A 19,510-nucleotide genomic window follows, 5' to 3' on the forward strand; every position below is an offset into this window, starting at 1 on the left:
TAGTAAATTATTTCAGGGTGTGCAATCCACACTCGTAATAAGAATGAGACGGCCGCAAATCAGTTCTGTTGCAAATAAATAAATAGTCTATTTATTGAAGGGTGCAGAGCTAATGTTTCAACAGCGAGATGAGTTCTTCAGGGTTATCACTGTGCAAACAACCCTTAAGTCAAAAAATTATTTATGAATCTGCCGTCTCCTTTCCAAGCCCACTCTAATGCATTCTACCTTTGCTCTTCTGTTTGATTTACTGTGCATATACACTTCAGATCAGAGACACTTTCACTTAATCCTGCAGCACCCCAACTGGAATATTTTTACAAGTTGCAGGATATATTCTCCTCTTATTTCCTTAACAGTCTCATTTGTTTTCTGGGCATGTTTCCTGGGCCTGATTCTTTTTGCCTGTCCTAGAGTGAATGGCAAGGCCTTTGACATTAATGCCAAACCAGAGGCCTGCATGTTTCTCTGCTCCTTTTTGACGGCCTCCTCTGTTTCCGAGGGGCCGTCGGTCTTTTAGAGTGTACAGTATGTTTCAGTGCCAGTTTCTGTGCGAGCGGTGTAATCTTCACACAGTAGTCCCACAGACTTTTTCTTTTTGTTTGATTTGGAAGAAAAGCACACTGTCGAAACATTTCCCTTACATGGTAGTTAAATAGCATTTGCTAATTTTTACGATGAATTGTTATGATCGTTATTAATATTGTTATTATCAGTAGTATAATTGAATATTTGTTGCACAGCACTGACAGCTACATGACGTGTAGTGCTACTAAGCTTGTATGATACTTAGGAGAAAAAACATTTATAAATCATGCAACTATTGATACTATCTGAATATTTTTTAAAAATAATGATAAGGGTCGGTTTACATATTATGATCCCTTCGGTGGTTCAGGCTTTTTGCATCGTAATTTCTGTAAAATTAAAAAGTAATTTCCTCTTGGTACTTGAATAGCCATCGCATTAGGAATTAAACTCTGACACTGGACTGTCACCAACACAAACTATTGGAATCTTTTCAAACTGTTTTCAGGATGATAAATTGTCTTTATTTCCTTTCTGAAAACCTGAGATTAACCTCAGGGCGCTCTCACTGACCTCATCTGAAGGATGGTGCCAAATCTGAAACAAGAAATATAACGGCTAGAGATGAATATTGCATGGATTTATTTCTATCTATAAGAGAGAACTATTATGATATGAAATATTGCCTCTTCATTGACTTTCTGGGTGCTACTCTGCACATGATAATCTCATTGGAGTACGGATATGTGCAGCTGTATTCATGAATGGTATAATCGTTTTGGAGAAAAAAATAGCATTTAATTAGCAGGCTTTGTAAATCCTTTTGATGGATAAAATGAATTAAAGGAAAACGGCAACCCAAATGTGCTGTGTCTTCAATATTTCTGCCTCCTGTCTCGCACTGACATTTTGAGATACAGTCTGTGTGATCACACTGGTATCATAAAAAGGCCACTGCAAATCGGAGAGGAGCGTGATATTCTGGCGTGTGGTGGAGACCTCCTGTGGCTGAACTGAACCACAGGCCATCTGGATGCACCGTTCATGTGTTGTGATTCAATTCAGCTGCAGCCAGTTTGCCTTCTACACTATAGTCATTGCAAAAAAGCCAGCTCTGCAGGTTGAATGAAGAGTGACCTCAATGATAATTTAGGTTGCTGATGTCAATATTGAAATTGTGTGTTGCAGATATTTCATGTGTGTGCATGTATTAGAGTAGACTGAAAAGACCACTTTCTTCAATTTTGGCTGATATTGGTTTATTTTAAAATGCCTTTCAGACTCTATTACATTGTACTTTAAGGTTTAATGATCATAGATCAGAGGTTTTTTGGCCAAATAAGTTTGAGTATACAAAGTAATCAACTTGATGGGTTGCTATAATATTCAACATAAGTTATAAAGTTATGAAATGTGATTGTACCAAATGGACACTTAATGGCATCAATAAGGCAAATGCAAGAATCACCTATTGATTTTTCCATTCCAACCCCAAAGGAAAATGATGTAATTAATTTAATCCTCAGCACAGCTTTAATGTGGATTGTTATGTACATTCATTCCAAGTAAGTCAATTTAATTATAGAGCTCAAAATTACATATTTGTCCCAAAGGGCTTTGCAGCATCCTCTGTTCTTAGACCCCTCCAGTCGGATAAGGGAAAAAGCTTTTAACTGAAGAAAATGTCCAGGTACTACAGAGAAAGATATGAGTTTTAGATACCACAAACTAAAATTAGAAATTTAAAGAAACTGCTCTTAGTATTGTGTAGTAGGCACTCGCAGTTCTCAACTGAGACCAAATAGGATAAAAAGAAATCTATATAGATTCAGAGAAAGTAGTGTCAGCAGAGCATAAGTAGGTTTCAACATATAAATAAGCTTTGTCAGAGTGTAAAACATAAACAACACAGTAGGATAGGCGAGGCTAGGTATCAGCAGCAGAGATGTGTTGCACGAAACCCTGAACATGCTATGAATAGCCTTTTCCTTTCAAATGAATAATGTTGCAGAGAGAGAACTAAATCATTGTAATGAGTATATGAATATGACTCCAAAAAGAATTATATAATGCACAGGAAAGTAATTATCCCTGGGGCAGTAGGTTATCTAATACCAGGAATCTGTGCTAGAACGATTTTCCAAATTGAGCAGCGAGCACCAAAAGTGTGCACAAAATTCACGAGAATAGTCATAAATTCTGATAAGATTATTTATCTGCAGTCACAGCATGCTGTTTTGCAGCTGTTCCTCAATGATTTCGACTTATAACATTGAATTAGAGAACATTGCATGCCTGTCTTTCCCATTATGGTATTTTCCCTGTAAGGGGTGGCAAGGTCTTCAAAATGACATTCATGTATCTCTGAAACTCCATTAAAATCAATGCAAATGAAATGTTTACAAGCATGGAAACAGTCGCTTATGGTTGCACGGCCCACTCGCCTCTCGGCAGGAGAACCGCTGGTGCTCGAAGTCAGAAGAAATCCTCCTCAAACATCCCTCTCCATTCACAATAGATTCCATTTAAATGATTTATATGCAGCACACAGTTGCAGATTTAATAAAGTTATGTTGGAATCTTAAAGCTATAACATGTCACCTGGGTTTTAGGACAATAAAATGACTCCTGTTCATTTTCTACTTTGTGTAGAAGGTTTTTTATCGCTTTAGTAGTAATTTATAATGAAGGCTGAGGCAAAAAAGGCAGCAAAACTGACTTTATGTGATAAACATGATACAGTCCACGTCAGCAATGCTGTTTGTAGTTCTTATCAGTGTTTTAGCGTTTCAATTTATCTCCAAGGGCACATGATAAACTGTTTACTCTGCTTACTATACTATTCTGTTTAATGTGGTTTTAGTGGGAAATGAAACTGCATGGTGCCCTATTTATTAATGAAGACATTTTAAGCACTACAATGCATGCTGGGTTATTCAAAATTATAGTAGGAAGGGGTAAAATAAATGGATACTCTCAGAAATGATTTTAAATACCAGACTTTTTTACATCGTTGTCCCCATCCACACAAAAATGTGTTGTGCTCTTTGTTATATCACTTTGACACTATGATTTCACATATTCAGCTACTGAAAGTGGAAAGTTTCTCTGTTTAAGCAAAAATCTGAGTTTAAGGCTTGTATCCTTCGAGCAGGATTTGTGACATCACATCAACTAGTTTAGAAGCTAGTCCTAGTCCAGTATCCATGTTACACACATGTTATGTGAAAACCTAAAGCCCCCACTGCACATACATTGATAATGGACTTTACATTAAAGAAGAAGACATCTTATCTTCAGCACTTTAACTTTTGATTCAGAATATATTTACATATTCATATGTTCTGGATTTTTAACAAGGGAGAAGGAGTAGATGTCATTTTAAGAATTTCTAACCAAATAATAGAAGTTTTTAAATTGAATGACCACATCAGACACAAATGATTATGTTTTTATTTATTTATATATTTTATAGCAGTAGCATTTTTATATGTCAAACAAATAGTATGGAAGGGATAGGCTATTTAAATAATTCCTTTAATACCAATAGCTCTACAATGATAATATAATATGTGACTTAAATTAGTATTTCCCATTATTTTTACCTACTTATATTTTGTATACCTACCATATTACAATAAAACCATATCTATTTTCAGGCTTTTACTGTATTTGATTGGCTATAGCGTGTTGAACTCCATGTCCCAGAGTGCACCGCGGGAGGGCTCCTCGTCTCCCATTGGTGCAGCTCTGCAAGCAGCGGAGGCAGACATGAGGCAGTGGTGGTGAGAGCCCGGCGGAGAGCTGCGGAGCTGAAATGAAGCGCACACACGGAGCAGCTCACACCGTGCAGTGCCGAGCGGCTCAGGAAGAGGCTCCACGCCGCTAAAGCTGAAGGCTGCTCCGGCTGAATGAAGGGCTCCGTCCATGCGGAGGCTAGCGCTCATTCTGCTGCCCTGTGCTGTCGCCGTCCTGGTGCACTTGTGGTTGGCACAACGACCCTCCTCCACCCCGCTGGACAACAACACACACTCCGGTACTTTTTTAGAAACATTTTTTTATAGCCTGAACCTCCTCAAGCCTCGCAACTTTTTGTCTTCCGTTCACTCCGTCCCGGTGTTTGTTGTGGCTGATAGTTTGTGTCTTGAACAGGTAGTTGACGCTTGCTGGTTTGAACGTGTGTCCGTTCAGGATAGTGTTTGTTCACATGTGTGTTTGAGTGTGAAATCATGTAACTGTTCAGTAGTGTTGGGCGTTGCTGGGATAGTCTCACGTTGCCTTGTTATAGAGAAACTACTGTGCTGTGTCTCACATGGATTATCACTGATGATCAGGAGTATACTGGAGGATAACCCCGACTAATCTAGTCTGGTCACTTTTTTAATCAGAGGAATATCATTTAACCACCTTTGATGCATGAAGACAGTAATTTTCATGTGGATGCATTATAGGATGCATCACAGTAAGTCAGTGAAAACTAGATATAAGAGGAAACTGCTGTCAGGATCAGGAATGGAAATAATAAATCATGCTCACCTCAAAGTGTGATTTTTTTTGTGTATTTTATCTCTGGTTGTTGCCTTATCTTTGTCACCAGCTGTAGGTCATGTTTTACACCATCCTCATATTTAATGCCTCATCACAGGGCTGTTTTTTTGTGGAAATGATGAGGCAGTGACAGTGGTTTCTGTGCCCGATGCAGATGAAGTGTTACCTTTCTATGAAGTTCTGGTGGGAGTGCTGTCAGCGAGACACCATTATGAGCTGCGACAAGCGATAAGGGAGACCTGGCTGGGCTACCTCCGAGATCACCCCCACTTCCAGCACAGGTCTGTAGGGTGGGGCACCAACTTCACCACTTACTTTTCTTTCTTTTGTATGTTTTTTTTCCCCCCTCCTCATCAGATTAATATAGTGGGCTAAAAAAGCCTTCAGCTGGCAGTGAATAACTGACTGCTCCATCAAACCTTTTATCTTTATCTGACCAGCGGCCAATATTGTTCTCGCTTTCATTCTTCCTTTTTTACCCATTTCCTTCTCATTCAGCGATCTGAGCACAGATATGGTGTGATGGCCTTTAAGCAACCCTCAGTAACCATGGTAACGGAGGGTGGATAGATGGACAAGCTTTAGGAGGAAAAAAAACACATTTTGTAGCCTAATATTGCACAACAAAAGATGAATGCAATAGTGATTGTGCTTTTTTTCAGAGTGGGGGTGAAGTTTATCATCGGCGAACATGGGTGTCCCATTCCAGAGGAGGACAGAGAGGATCCGTACTCCTGCTCTCTCTTGAACGTCACCGAGCCAGGTAAAAAAGAAAAAAAACCCACTCACACACACATTCACTAATGAGTGGACATCTGCGGATTCAATACGCAGAGATGCTCTGGGTACGATCTGTTGCTTGCACGCACAATTGTCAGTAGTGGAGCTGAGGCAGAAAAACAGGAGAGAAGTTGAAAGAATGAGAAGAATGAATGTTCAGGGGGAAAAAAAGTAAAACACCTTTTATTCGTGTTCATCCACTGCTCAAGGACACAGCTCTCTTCCTTTCCATAACCAAGGCCAAAGCAGAAGTCTCTCACAGTCAATGCAGCTGCTGCATCCTTAACGAGGGATGCGTACTAACGCTTGAAAAGTAAAGCTATATGAAGCACTGACACACTGTATGTGAAATAATTGAAGAGGCTTACTGTCAGCTTGAAAGTGTTCAGTAATTGTTATTTCTCTCACCTCCACAGAGCCAGTCCAATTCAGCAGCTCCGCTACATTTTGCCGCTCGATTCAGTGTTTGCTGCCTTCATGAAAACATAATTACGGCTCATCAGAATAGCCTTTTTCAGACAGTGACCTTTGGGGTCATGACAATGTTTTATTTTTCCAGCCCATTCTCCGCACTCCAGCATGTTAATGGTTGTAAGTGTTGACGTGATAGGCTTCAGAATGGGAGATAGGAGGCAGCTCTGGTGCGGGATGCTCGCCCTGATTGAGAGAGGAGGAGACAATGGCTGCTTTTAAACACAGTTGGGTACCTGACTCAGGATTCAGGTCGTTAAACGGACAATTAATTGTTGTTGAAATATGTTTGTCCGCGCTGCATTCATCACAGGGATTTTTTTGCTCAGGACTACACAATAAGGTGAATGCTAAACAGTGTCTGTGACTACTGACTTTGATTTAGTCATTCTGGTCCCAATGCGAGGTGCGTGAGCTTCATGCTGGTGAGAAAGTCAAAACCTTAATGACATTCAAAGAGTTTAAGACTCAGAGGGGGGGAAATAAAGACTTGATGGATTTACAGTGTTTAATTGATCGATGTAGTAAATGGAATATCTTTGGGCTTCATACTGTTGGTCATACAAAACAAATCATTTCTTGTTTTAATTGCTTTTTAAGCTCTGTGAAAATGTGAATGGCATTTTTCTCCATTTACTGCCTTTTTATTGACCAACCAATTCACGATACAGCTTGTGGCGACCGTGAATGTATGCAATAATCCGTTCAGTAGTTGTTGTAATATTTCAATAAAGGCCTAAAAAGACAACGTCATGATGGTGCTGGAGGAAAAGTCTAGATAGATGAAAAGCAACATGCACAGGGTTAAAAATAAAATTCCTAGAAAGCAAAGAATCATATAGATAAATAAATGAATAAAACGTACCAATAAAAAGTACCACATAGTCCTTGAGGTATTATTGCTCAGGGTGGTAGAGAGGAAAGAGAGAGAGAGAGAGAGATAATTGAATTGAAGCCAGATTTTATAATGATGCCTCTCACACTTTTAATTTCACTTATCAAACATTAATTATAGATCCACTTTATCATAAACATTAAAACCAGCATTGTTATTTTTGCTTGCGCCATGAGCCATAACTATTCCATAAGTACCATTTCCGTTTTAAAAGATATAATCCAACCCAAATCTCAAATCAAACTCTGCTCATTATTTCATCAGAGGAGAGGGTCAGTTGTGAAGCAGCTCAGCAGCTGCTGAAGTGAATGATGTCATGATGTGGCAGGTGGCAAGATTCAGGAAAAAGGTCTGGCTTGTCTTTCTGCAATATTAAGCGTGAATATACTGGTTCCTTATCATCATCGGTTGTATAAAACCAAGATGACATCAAATAACTTTAAAGAATTGCAGAACAGAGTGCCAAATGATTTGTAATATTGTGCATATTTTAATTTTTCATCTAGTTTTTGTGTGTCAAATCGTTGTAATCACGACGGTGCTGTCAAGGTGCACCGAGCGCGCTGGAAACACTGCGGTGGCTGCCACACACACTTAACCTTCTGCAGTCACCTCACCAGCACATCTTCACCACCTGCACTCATACTGTATAAATTAATTTACACTCATGCGGTGTAAATTAGAGAGAGAGAGAGTGTATGCTGGATTTTGGAGTATATAAATGAACAAAGTGTTTATTGTGGCATAGTGCATGAGTGTAAAAATGACTCAAAACTGGGAACTGGCCCGCTGCAGGGTGTCCACTTAACCAGAGATGTCTGACTTTATGATTCACTGGAAGATGTTTGTTTTTTTGGGTTACACACATAATGTCAAGATGTCAGAAAAAAGGGAAATAAAACACCATAAGTCTGTTCACGACTGTTGCCGACATTCCTCTGCACCTGTCCAAGCACAAGTGACAAGCAAGAGGGCCTGATACACTGATTGGTCAGGTGTCTCGAGAGAAAGAGAGACATTGATTAGTCCGGCGATAGGAACATGTGCATCAATATTCGTGAAGGCTTTTGCATTGATCATTTATAGTTGAATGTGGGCGATTAGGGTGGGATCTGAGGCTGATCCACAAGCACACATTTCCAGGTGGACTGTGATTTATAAAGGGAAACATGCTTGCATTCGTGCGTATGCATTGTTTTATAAATCTGATATTTTCAGTGGGTTGCATGTCATTTTTGGGTTTCGTGCACATGTACACGTTTATTATGGATACTGGACTGTCTCATAATTTAAACCTAGGTCATCAGCCCTTGCCATAGGCTGAGGGTTTTTTAAAGCCTGATGGATGTGGGGACAAAGGATCTCCTGCAGTGCAGTGAGATGAGCTGTTCCCCACAGATGCTTGTCTGGCCTTCCAGGGTGTTGTGGAGGAGATGACTGACATAGTCCAGGATGGCCTGCACCTTACTCTGTGTGCATCTTTCACCACAGTCCCCAGTGAGTCCAACCTCCTGCCAAGCGCTGAGCCAGCCTTTTTCACTGGCTTGTCCAAACGCCTAGTGTCCTTGTCTGTCACGCTGCCTCCCAGCAGACCGCAGCATAAAAGAGGTCGCTTGCCACCACCGACTGATAAAACATGCAGCATTTTACTGCAGGCATCAAAGGAACTAAACCCTCTTAGGAAAGAGAGAAGTTTCTGCCCCTTTTGGTATAGGGCATTTTTGTTCAAAGACCAGCCCATCTTGTTGTCTAGATGCACACCTAAGTATTTATAAGTCGACACAATCTCAGTGTCCACTCCTTTTAATGTTGACTGAGCGAACCTAGACCTGTGTAAATCCACCATCATCTCCTTGGTCTAGGGGGTGTTCAGTAGGAGGCAGTTCTTATTGCCCAAGTTGCTGAAGGTTACTTCAAGTCCACTGTGTCCAATATAAATAGTTCCCTGTAGAGTGTCAGTGGTGCTCACCGCCATCCCAGAGACAGTTCCCCAGCCTGATGAACTGTGCTCGTCCTGTCAGGTAATCTTTGATCAAGGAAGCAAAGGAGGGATCCACCCCCATCCCTTCAAACTTGTCTCTAAGTATGGGGGGTTGGATGGTGTTAAATATACTTGACAAATCAAAGAACATAATCCTAACATAACCACCTAGCTCATCCAATATGGGGTGGGCCCAGTTGAGCATGTATAGGGCTCAGGTTAAAGATCCTCAGGAGAGGCTTACACAGTCGGGCTGTGCAGTACTTAAGCAGTCTCGTACACACTCCATCTGGGTCTTTGCATCAAGTTATGAGAATATGTCTTCTGGAAACCATGAATGCTTGTACTTAATGTTGTGATATTCCATCAACATGTACTTACTGTAAGTAAAAAGTTTGAGTCCAATAGTTGCAATCCATCCAGTAGTAGTCAGGAACTCTGAACTACAAATTCACTCTGAACTACAAATGTGAACCCCATGGTGGCACTAGAGGAAAAGTTAGAAGATCACCAAAATCAGTAGACTTTATCCTCTTAGGACCGTGATTGGCCGTACAAAAATTTCATGGCAATCTATCGAGTAGTAGTCCATCCAATATAAGTAACTAACGCGGCAGGTATTGTTATCAAGTAACATTAAACTTATCAAAATATTGTGATAATAGTCTGATTCTGTGTGAGTCCTGATGCCGGGTAGAACAGCAGTTGAGCCAACTGTCAATCACGGCTGTAAACTAACAGCCAGCCCATTAATGGAGCAATCATTTCCCAAATGACCACCAAAACACTTGGAGGGACTGAATTTACAGATTGAGACTGTAATAAATTGTTGAAAAGATTTATTGACTCAGCATTTCATGAGAGAAGTTGTGGCTTTTTCATTGGAAGTCTTTTGGAGCCAACACATAGTGACCGTCAGTGGTATTGCACTTTAAGTGACCTCCACGTTGGCTTTAATTTACAGCTGTGGTTGTTGCTGCTTTGTCTGGACCAAAGTAGTGGACCAACTGACAGAACAACAGACCCGTCACTAGCACCATGCTGCTAGCCACCAATTACCAATAAATACTAAGTAACAGTAAATTAACTGTTAATTATTTATGATTCATGCCAAGTTTTATTAATTTTTCTCTTGAATAAGTTGGCAATCCTGTGCTGGTCAGTGCCAAGAGAATCAATGCTGTTATTTGTTTGGACCAGTGTGCACAAACTAAGCATTTATGTTTAGTCAGCGTAGGATACTAAATATATCCTACACACCAATAAAATCCTGCAGCTCCATTCTGCTGAATGTGAGAAACATTTGGTTTGATAAACTTGTTCGTTCTCTTTGTGATTCTTCACCTCTAATTGTCTTTATTTTGGAGCAAGCCGCAGAACTTGTGTAGAATGCATATAAAGTAAAAAGACTGCTTCCCTTTAACAGCCTTGATCTCTTCATTGATCTCCTGGGTAATAAACTGCTCTTTTGTAATTAAGAAACCACACTCACGGGCAGAAGCTCCAGAAGAACCAGCTCCTCAAAGTGCTGATGGTGTAGCTTTGCCTTCAACTCTGTGAGCTCTCCCTCTCCCTGAAATCACCCTGTCTTCATCACTGGAAAGCGACGGTCAGCATGTTGGGATTGTAATAAATTTCACATGTGCTTGCCGTCCCTTTTTCCCAGTGGCAGGGCAGGATGCAGAGATGGAAATTGTGACGGTGTCTGACCACTCGGTACTCGTCCCCTCCGACGTGTCAGCCATCGCCCTGGATTTCAAGGTCCTCCACCCAGTGGTGATCACCAGGCTAGGAGTGTTTCCCAGCGGGAGCCGGCCTGAGCTTCAGAGCAACGTGACCGTGAAGCTTCTGCAGCTGGATCAGGAGGTAACAAAGCTTTGATCTATAAGTACAATGTATACCATATGCTGCTTCTCTGTGGAGTCTTGTAGATACACATCGTCGAGGCAGGTGGAGGACTGGGACTGTTTACCGCCTCAGTTATAGATATAAACTGAAACTGGTTTCTTGGAATACTAGCGTAACGATAACAGTGTCATGAAGTATTCAGTGTAGTCGAAGGTTAAATAGTTCAGAGTTAAAGGAAAGAAATTCATGAATATTTTATGGGTAAACATTTTTGATTTTTGCAGGAGGCAGTGGTTACTGCTCGCTTCAGTGCTATCAGCACAGGGACTCTGGTGAAGGGGATGTGGTATAAACCAGTGGAGCAGTTCATCTTGCCTAAGGTCAGTTTATCACATGAACTCAGGGCTGTAGTCATGAGTCAGAGTCCACCAAAACTCCAAAGAAATTAAAGTCTCTAAAATGTAAAATTATTTGGCTTTTTTCATAGTCAGCTGTTCACTTGTATTTTGTGCAAGATTCACTCAGATGGAGAAATTCTGTCAAAGACAATTAGTCTAAAGATCATAATCAACTCAACATAACTAATTGTCATAATTGGTAGATTATTCTATTCTGTAATAAAGTGTTAGTTTTATTTCCCAACAGTAAATTAAATTGTAAATTCAGTTTGAAAGACACTAAAACCCAGAGATGCCTGTAAATAATACAGAGAACATGATGCCAGTGTCCTCAATGGAAGCTGTTTAAATAGTGTTGGACAGAACACCATGCTACTCATGCAGAGAGGACTACAGTAATTGTTTCTTTCATTCAGGGTTTTGAGGGGACGCTGGTGTGGGAGAGTTTGGATTCAGCTGGACTGACCACAGTCAACTCCTCCTCTGTGCAGCTCAATGACGGAGGAGGCGTCCTCAAGATCTCCACTGTAGGACTTAACAGATGGTGTCAAATATTCTTTAACAAGTTTTAATGAGCAGTAAAAGTTTAAAAAGTCAAAAAATGTTTGTTTTTTTAAAAATTACAGATCGCAGAGGGCATTTTGCCTCATAGAAGTGCTCTTGGATTCCCCGGTTTGGCTGGAGGGTTCACATTTACTATTTACGGTTGGTCCAAGCAACGGAATTAATTCTGAGCTTCTTATGAAAACAGTTCGATCAAATCGGCCCATGAGCCAACTGTCTGAAAAGGAGTCCCTATGTAAAAATGGGAAAAAAACATTGTTCACTCTGGCAGGTTATGAGATTAGCTCCTTTTTTTCGCCTCAGGGCTCTTGCATACGCGCCAAATGGGAAATAACATTTTTTTTCTCCCTCTCTACCCTGATGTGTTACATTATTGATTTTACCCCCTCCATGTGTTTGCATTTGAGTTGATCTGGGAATGGATCAGAATAGACATTTTGGGGAAAACAAAATTAAATTCACCATTCAGTATCTCTGCGAACAGAACTAATGATCCACTCTAATGTTAGGTTTATCATCTATTGTTTGCCAGCTAGATATTAACTTATTAATGAAAATGTGTGATTAATAGAATATTTTAAACTGGCATTATCCCATTTGGACTGAAATTCTGTCACCATTTGTCCCATTTTTCTACTCCAACTCTCTCGTGCCCACCTGCGTGTCAGATGGAGACGGTCTGTCTAGGTTCCTGCGGGGCCGACCAGCCAGGATGGAGCACCATGCCTCCGGGCTGAGGCAGGAGGATGCCGCCTTGCAGCAGGAGAGCCTCGGGCATGGCGACATGGTGTTCGTAGATGTGGTAGACACCTACAGGAACGTGCCTTCCAAACTGCTTCAGTTCTATAAATGGTATGCCAAGTGCTAATGACTCGATTCTCTGTCTCCAAATTGCCTGGGCCCTCTGAGGAAATCAGTAACCTGAAATGAAAGTGTGCCGCCGTCTCAAAATGTCTCGCTGTTAGAATCAGGATTGCAATCACTCAGTCAGGGAAAAAGTACAGTTGTGAGTCATCACGTTGCAAAATATACAGAGTGGTCTAAAGTTTTAACTTGGCAAGTGTATTATTTCTTTGCAAGACCTCTTGGCCTTCACTCCCAGTGGTATTTTAAAGTAAATCCACTGTGGGATATTGCAAAAAAAAAAAAAAAAAAATCAGATGGGGGGGCTTTAATTAATGTTGCAAATTCCCTCCCTGGCAGGTCTGTAGAAAACGCTGACTTTAATCTGCTCCTGAAGACGGATGATGATTGTTACATCGATGTGGACTCAGTATTAATGAAGATTGACCACAAGGGTCTAAGGCGCAGCAATTTCTGGTGGGGAAAGTAAGTACAATTTGGTGTCAGATGTCAGTGTGGTGTCAGTTGACAGTGTATTGCGCAGTCCTGTTTGCAGCTCAGCTTCTGAGCAGCTCTCAGCTGAACTTCAGATGAAAGAATCATGAATGCTTTATGTACCCAAAATCTTGAAGGGCTGTGCAAAAGAGAGATGTGATGATAATGTATCTGCCGGGCTAACACAGACCATCCTGACCCAGTTTCAGGCAGAGCTGGGCAGTGGATCGCATTGGGAAGTGGCAGGAGCTGGAGTACGCTAGTCCAGCCTACCCAGCGTTTGCCTGCGGCTCGGGCTATGTGGTCTCACATGACCTGGTCCAGTGGCTCGCCAGTAATGCAGAGAAACTAAAGGCCTACCAGGTGGAGTAGCGAGCACTAAACAACTCGGGACAAATACTGGCGAGATAATCACACATGTAAAGTGAAGTGTTGAATGTGTTGTTACAGGGAGAAGATGTGAGCATGGGGATATGGATGGCAGCTGTTGGACCACAGAAATATCAGGTGAAGAAAAAAAAACATGCTTGAATGAATCAGATCTGCCAACAAAGCACAATTTTAATAATGACGATGATGATTTATTTGTATTGTATAAATATATTAGGATCCTATCAATAAAACATAACCAACTTTATTTGACTTTGATAGAATCACAAGCCAAGTCTTTGTAATCTACTAAACATTGATTAAGATGGAGACAGACATTTAGTGTGGGATATTAAGAAAAGATTGAAAATGGGAATTAAAAATGTATAATCTTATTATAGTCTATTCTTTCCAGGAAGCAGACAAAAAACTATTAGACACAAAATATTTAAAATATCACATAAGAGACAGCATTTGATTATAGTTGAAGATGCAAAAATCATTCAATTAAAAGGTAAAACATTAAGATATAATTAAGAATCATAATATCACACTCAAATGAATCACTCAGGGTGTCTGGCTCAGTATGCTGTGACTTTATTTGTACAGCAGCTTTTTATATACTGTAGGTTAGAGCAATTCAAGGTCTTTACAAGTGACTGGAACCAATAAGTCTAATAGGACAGTAGAAAGCCATAAAATATACACCATTAAAAGCATCAGTATTGATCACTTGTACTCAGTTCAACAAAAACACCAAACTATATACGCCAAAAAGATGTGGATTAACAACCCTAAATGTCTTACTCTGCTTGCTTTTCGCTGAAGCAGAATTGAACATTGAGATTGACTGTTTTTCTTCATATAAGTGCTAATCTCCTATTGTTAATACTTATTATGGAGTGAATATGCATGTGGAAACACCATCACAGTTGGACAGCAATGTTAACTGACTTAATCTCAGCAACACGGAGGCTCGTTAATTGCTAAATCCCAGCGTGCGTGTTAACATAGCCACTGTCCTTGCCCCTTCCCCCCGTTGCCAGGACCCCGGCTGGCTCTGTGAGAAAGAGTGCTACCTGGACATGCTGTCGTCTCCCCAACATACGGCCGAGGAGCTGCACATCCTCTGGGACAGGAAGAGGGCCTGCGGAGACCCTTGCGGTTGTTCCTGGGGTCACTAAATCTGGCTCACACCACACTCCCGTGGGTAAAACGCACTCAACACTGGTTGTCAGTTCAGTTCCCATGGTTTCCTTTAAACCCTAAACTGAAACGTTTGAGAGTTTTATCACTTGTTATTATATGATATAATCACAGATTTTTGAAATGTGGGACTTTGTGTTGAGTCTTTAAATATTTGAGATTCCGTCGCAGGGTCTTAATATTTACACAAATATCAACAGAAATCATTTAAAGTTTCAGAATGTGTTTTTAAAAGAAGTCACATTTAGCTGTAGCATAATGTCTTTGTATCATGAGCTCAGATATCAAATTTTAGAGTAAATTCATGGAAACATCAGATTAGTGGAGTGAAAAATGACTCTGGATCAAAGTTGAGATGTTTTAAATTATGTGATCACTGACAGTGATGGGAAATTTGATGCTGATGAAGATGTTTGCTTTACATTGCTATTTTTTGTAAATTATAATCTCAAGCTTTTCATCCTCTCCACTATTTGTAGATTTATGACGAGCTTTCTCACAAACACGAAGTTTGTACTGTAACTGTCATTGTGCAAATAGTGTTGTGGCCTTATGTATCTGTTCAGCGTCATACGTATGTTAACACTTGTGATAAAAATAAACCAAACACAGATTTTAATTGGACCGATCCATGTATTTGCAACACTAATTTTTGGAACTTGATCAAGCAGTCAGAGTGACTGCGAAATAGTGTCATTAGTTTAACACTGGTTTTATGAAACCCTCCTCACAGGTAATAAAGAACACTAAAGAGCGATGAATGGCTTCATGTTTATTTCGGGGATGATACACACAGGTGCTGCTGATTCTCTGTCGGATCCTTGTCGAGTCTCGAAGCCGTTAGTGCTGCACCGTCGGCTCCGCTCTACCAGAGGAACACAGTCAGCAAACAGACTTTGCTCACGCTGTTACAGAAGTGCACTTTCTCCGAACTTAAAAGGAATATGAAATCACTTTGATCTCTATCGGTGATTGCTTTCCTGAGACAGTGAGATGGACACTGCTGGAATGTTGAGGAAGGAAACGTGGAGTGATTTAGCACCAAATTGATCAGTGATTTCATGTTAATTAATAGGATTGAACACCTCCAGCCTTTTTTAAATGTTGACATGAAGCAAATATAATAAGATTTTTTACGAGCCTTTCCTTAACATATGCTTGTGTGTTAGTTTATTGAAGAATATACGTGTGATTGATGCTGAGTCATTAGAATTAGTCTGCCTGGCGGTGTATTTTTGTAAATAATGAAAGAAGGTGCTGAATATTTTGGATAATTTATTTTATTTCGGCTGTCCTACCTGTCAAAACACCTTTTCCTGCAATTAACCTGACGTTTGAACACATATTTGTCTTCCTGTGAAGCCCCCCCTCTCCCCTTCTCCCTCCCTATATTATCCCTTCGTCTCCTCTCTTTCAGAGAGCTGCACGATAACAAAGTCATATACGCATCTGTTCCACTCTCCTACATAGATAAGGACGGCGTTTTTCACCCCATCAGTCTTTCTCCCTGATTTGGCTCGGAGCCCTTCATTGTGAGACAAGCATGGAAATAACACGCAGATGAAAAAAAGCTCACTTTTCATTTCTGCTCGAGTGCTTCTTTAGAAGATGAAGTTATTGAATTTGTCTGAACTTTGATGAGTGCTGTGGGCATACTGTCACTCACTGATGTAAAATGTTTAAATTATGAGTGTTTTTTATTTGCCGTGATGATCTACAAATACTCTCTTTATTCTAGTCCTGTTCCCTCATGCAGACCAGATGATCAGCCAACCAAATCTACCTTTGTATTATATTATGTATCTTTCCAGGCTTCTAATATAGCTGCGTGTCCTTTTTTCACACCTTATTTCTTGCCAATATACAATTTTTAAAATAACATCAAATTCAGTTTGTTTACACATTATGCAGAGAAGAGTTTTGTTGATTTCTGCCTCATTTTTAGGGTAAAAAAGGCTCATGTTTTGGCATAAACTTGAGTTAGACTGTGTGAAGTAATGTGTCAAAGGGGAACACTACTCAACAATTCCTTTGTTCTCTGAGAGATCAATATTTGTGTGTATCCTGTTGCTCCCAAAGCTGGATGTTTACAGACTAAAGACCTTGAAAATAATTAAAACGACCCGGCAGAGCAGAAAGAACACATCTCAAGCTCAATTTACTGACCCGGAATATCTGATTCATCCTTATATTTGACTTTAATTGACCCCACACATTTCGATTTGTCTCTGCCCTTAAGCGCACATGTAATCTTTTCTAAGCGATGACAAGAGTACAATTCCCTGAACCACTGACTTATTTTCACTCTATTAATATTTTGCCATGAAAGTGCAATCATCCGTTTAGCCAGCAACGAGCACTGCTCTGAGAAAATAGAGGAAACTCGGGCGCTCGAGTTAATTGTATTTATAAAATCCTTTTCATCTTGAGTCACACCTCTTCCCAAAGCTCATCATCTTCTTGTGCTACAGATTGAATACAAGAACGTGTTGACATCACAAAATTGAGTCTTATTTTCTTGATGTTTCTTTGGCATTTGACTTGATTGTTTTAGAACAATGATTCCCAGTCTTGTCTGTCAGACGTACCCAACACAGCTTAATCAGAAGACTATAATCATCACATTGTTCAAAATAAACTCCTATGAAAGGATATAAACTGCTGTCATGTGCAGTAAAGCTAATAATTATATGAACATATGAACACAACATATTTTTAATTTAATGGTCAATGTTTAGGTTGCTTTGCACATGTTTGCAGTCATACAACCAACACTTGGAGTGGCATAAAGCTTAATAACAAATGAGCCTATACATTTGATTAAGGAGACTCCTGAAAGTGGAAAGTTTCTCTGTGAGCTCTTTCAAAACATGACTTTAAGGGGCGAGTCTAAGAGCAGGATTTGTGAGATCACAACTAGTTTGGAGCCAATTTTGATCCAATTTTCAACCAACACAAGTCTGATGTGAAAACACGAAGCCTCCAGTGCACAAACACTGACATTTGGCTTCACAATGAAATAGGAGACATCTTCTGTGAAGTATTCACACAACTTTTAAAAATGAAATATATTTGCATATTTATAGATGTCATTTTTAATGAGAGAGGAGTAGATCCCATGTTAAGGTTTTGAACATGGTAATAATACTTTTTATGTGGTTAAACCAAAACACAGTATTTTTACATGTCATAATACATGCCTGGAGGTGATCTTTACATGCCACTTAACAGATCATATGCCATTGTGTATCTCATTTTGCAGCACTGTGGAAACATATAGTACATTATAGATATGATAAAACGTTACCTGTGGTGTCAAAGTAAAGACGCCTCGATTCAGAATGGAGCACAGCTGTCCCAGATCTTAGAAAGAGGAGCTTACAGTGTGCTCAGCGGCATGCATCTGCATACTCATTCTAACAACTCCAGATTTTTAGTCTCCTTGTAGAGCATTACACATCGCTGTCAATCAGCCTTCACAAACCACCTGTCAATCACCCCCTCCTCATCCTCCTCCCCCTCCTCTGTGCGCGCTAAAACGAGGAGGAAATCATTTATTCATGACACCCGGCATCCAAAACCAGCATTTCTGACTGATTCTGATTCACAGGAATGAGGAGATATTATTAGATGCACAACTATGCCCTAATGGAGCAACGTTTTCATTCCCAATTTGAAATTGCACCCACAGCTCTCTCATTTCCATAGCAGTGTCTCAGCCTGGCAAGGTTATGGCTGTCACTTTATGCAAACATTTGCAGAACACAGCTGTGAAATTGTGGATGGGTTTGATGAAACACTCGGTGGAAGGCTGGTTATTAGACAGTTCACATAATTACATACATCTTTGACAAAGCAATGAAAATAGCGAGTGAATCATGGAGCGTCATAAGCCCGCTTGACCCCTGCTGCAGTAACACGGATGGCAGATTTACTATGATAATGTTTGTGAGAGATAATTAGCTCAGTCAATACTGAAGCATTACAGGCAGTTATTCTGTCTTAAGAGGATCATGAATTAGCTCATTGGTCTGATGATGAGATTCTTGGAAACCGCTCAATCAGTTCATGTAACACCCTGCAGCACCATATAAGGTAGGGGTGTCACAATGTCAGGGCGCATTGAGCGGACCTCAGAGCATTACCAATCAATATACAACCATTTTAAACTCAACAAAATCTGCTTCATGCACCATAAAGGCAGGTGGAAACAAGTGAGTACTTTGTTATTCCTCTTTATCCCCAATGGGACGTGAGGGAGCAGCAAAGTTTTTACAACAAGTGTGTGCTGGCAGAATTATGCATGAGAACAGTGTGTTGTTCTGGGAGTAGTGACATGAATATGATAACCACACTGGCATTAATATTGTAATGAAAGAAGCTTATTATGAAGATCAAGCGTCAAGCGATATTAAAGGATATGTTTTTTGGTACTTTATGTTTTTTCATATAGTCAACAAATCCAATGAAAATACCTAAACCAACAATGAATTGATCCTACAAACCAGTGAAGCTGTTAAAGTAGTGTATTCCTCCTAAAAAATCCAAACGTAGGCAACATTTTAAACAACAGCAGGCGATAAT

General features: G+C 40.1%; 1 protein-coding gene across 1 annotated transcript; it reads left to right on the forward strand.

Moving 5' to 3' along the window:
- Positions 1 to 4,321: 4,321 nt before the first annotated feature.
- On the forward strand, positions 4,322 to 15,664 carry b3galnt2 (beta-1,3-N-acetylgalactosaminyltransferase 2). The gene is made up of 12 exons (XM_062430565.1): positions 4,322 to 4,564; positions 5,231 to 5,357; positions 5,739 to 5,839; positions 10,870 to 11,069; positions 11,336 to 11,431; positions 11,866 to 11,976; positions 12,076 to 12,154; positions 12,682 to 12,865; positions 13,217 to 13,342; positions 13,555 to 13,714; positions 13,802 to 13,858; positions 14,767 to 15,664. The coding sequence occupies exons 1-12, from the start codon at positions 4,456 to 4,458 to the stop codon at positions 14,902 to 14,904; spliced, it is 1,488 nt and encodes a 495-aa protein (XP_062286549.1). The 5' UTR covers positions 4,322 to 4,455; the 3' UTR covers positions 14,905 to 15,664.
- The last annotated feature ends 3,846 nt before the right edge of the window (positions 15,665 to 19,510 follow it).

The sequence above is a fragment of the Scomber scombrus genome, chromosome 12 (genome assembly GCF_963691925.1).
Source record: "Scomber scombrus chromosome 12, fScoSco1.1, whole genome shotgun sequence".
Classification (NCBI taxonomy): domain Eukaryota; kingdom Metazoa; phylum Chordata; class Actinopteri; order Scombriformes; family Scombridae; genus Scomber; species Scomber scombrus.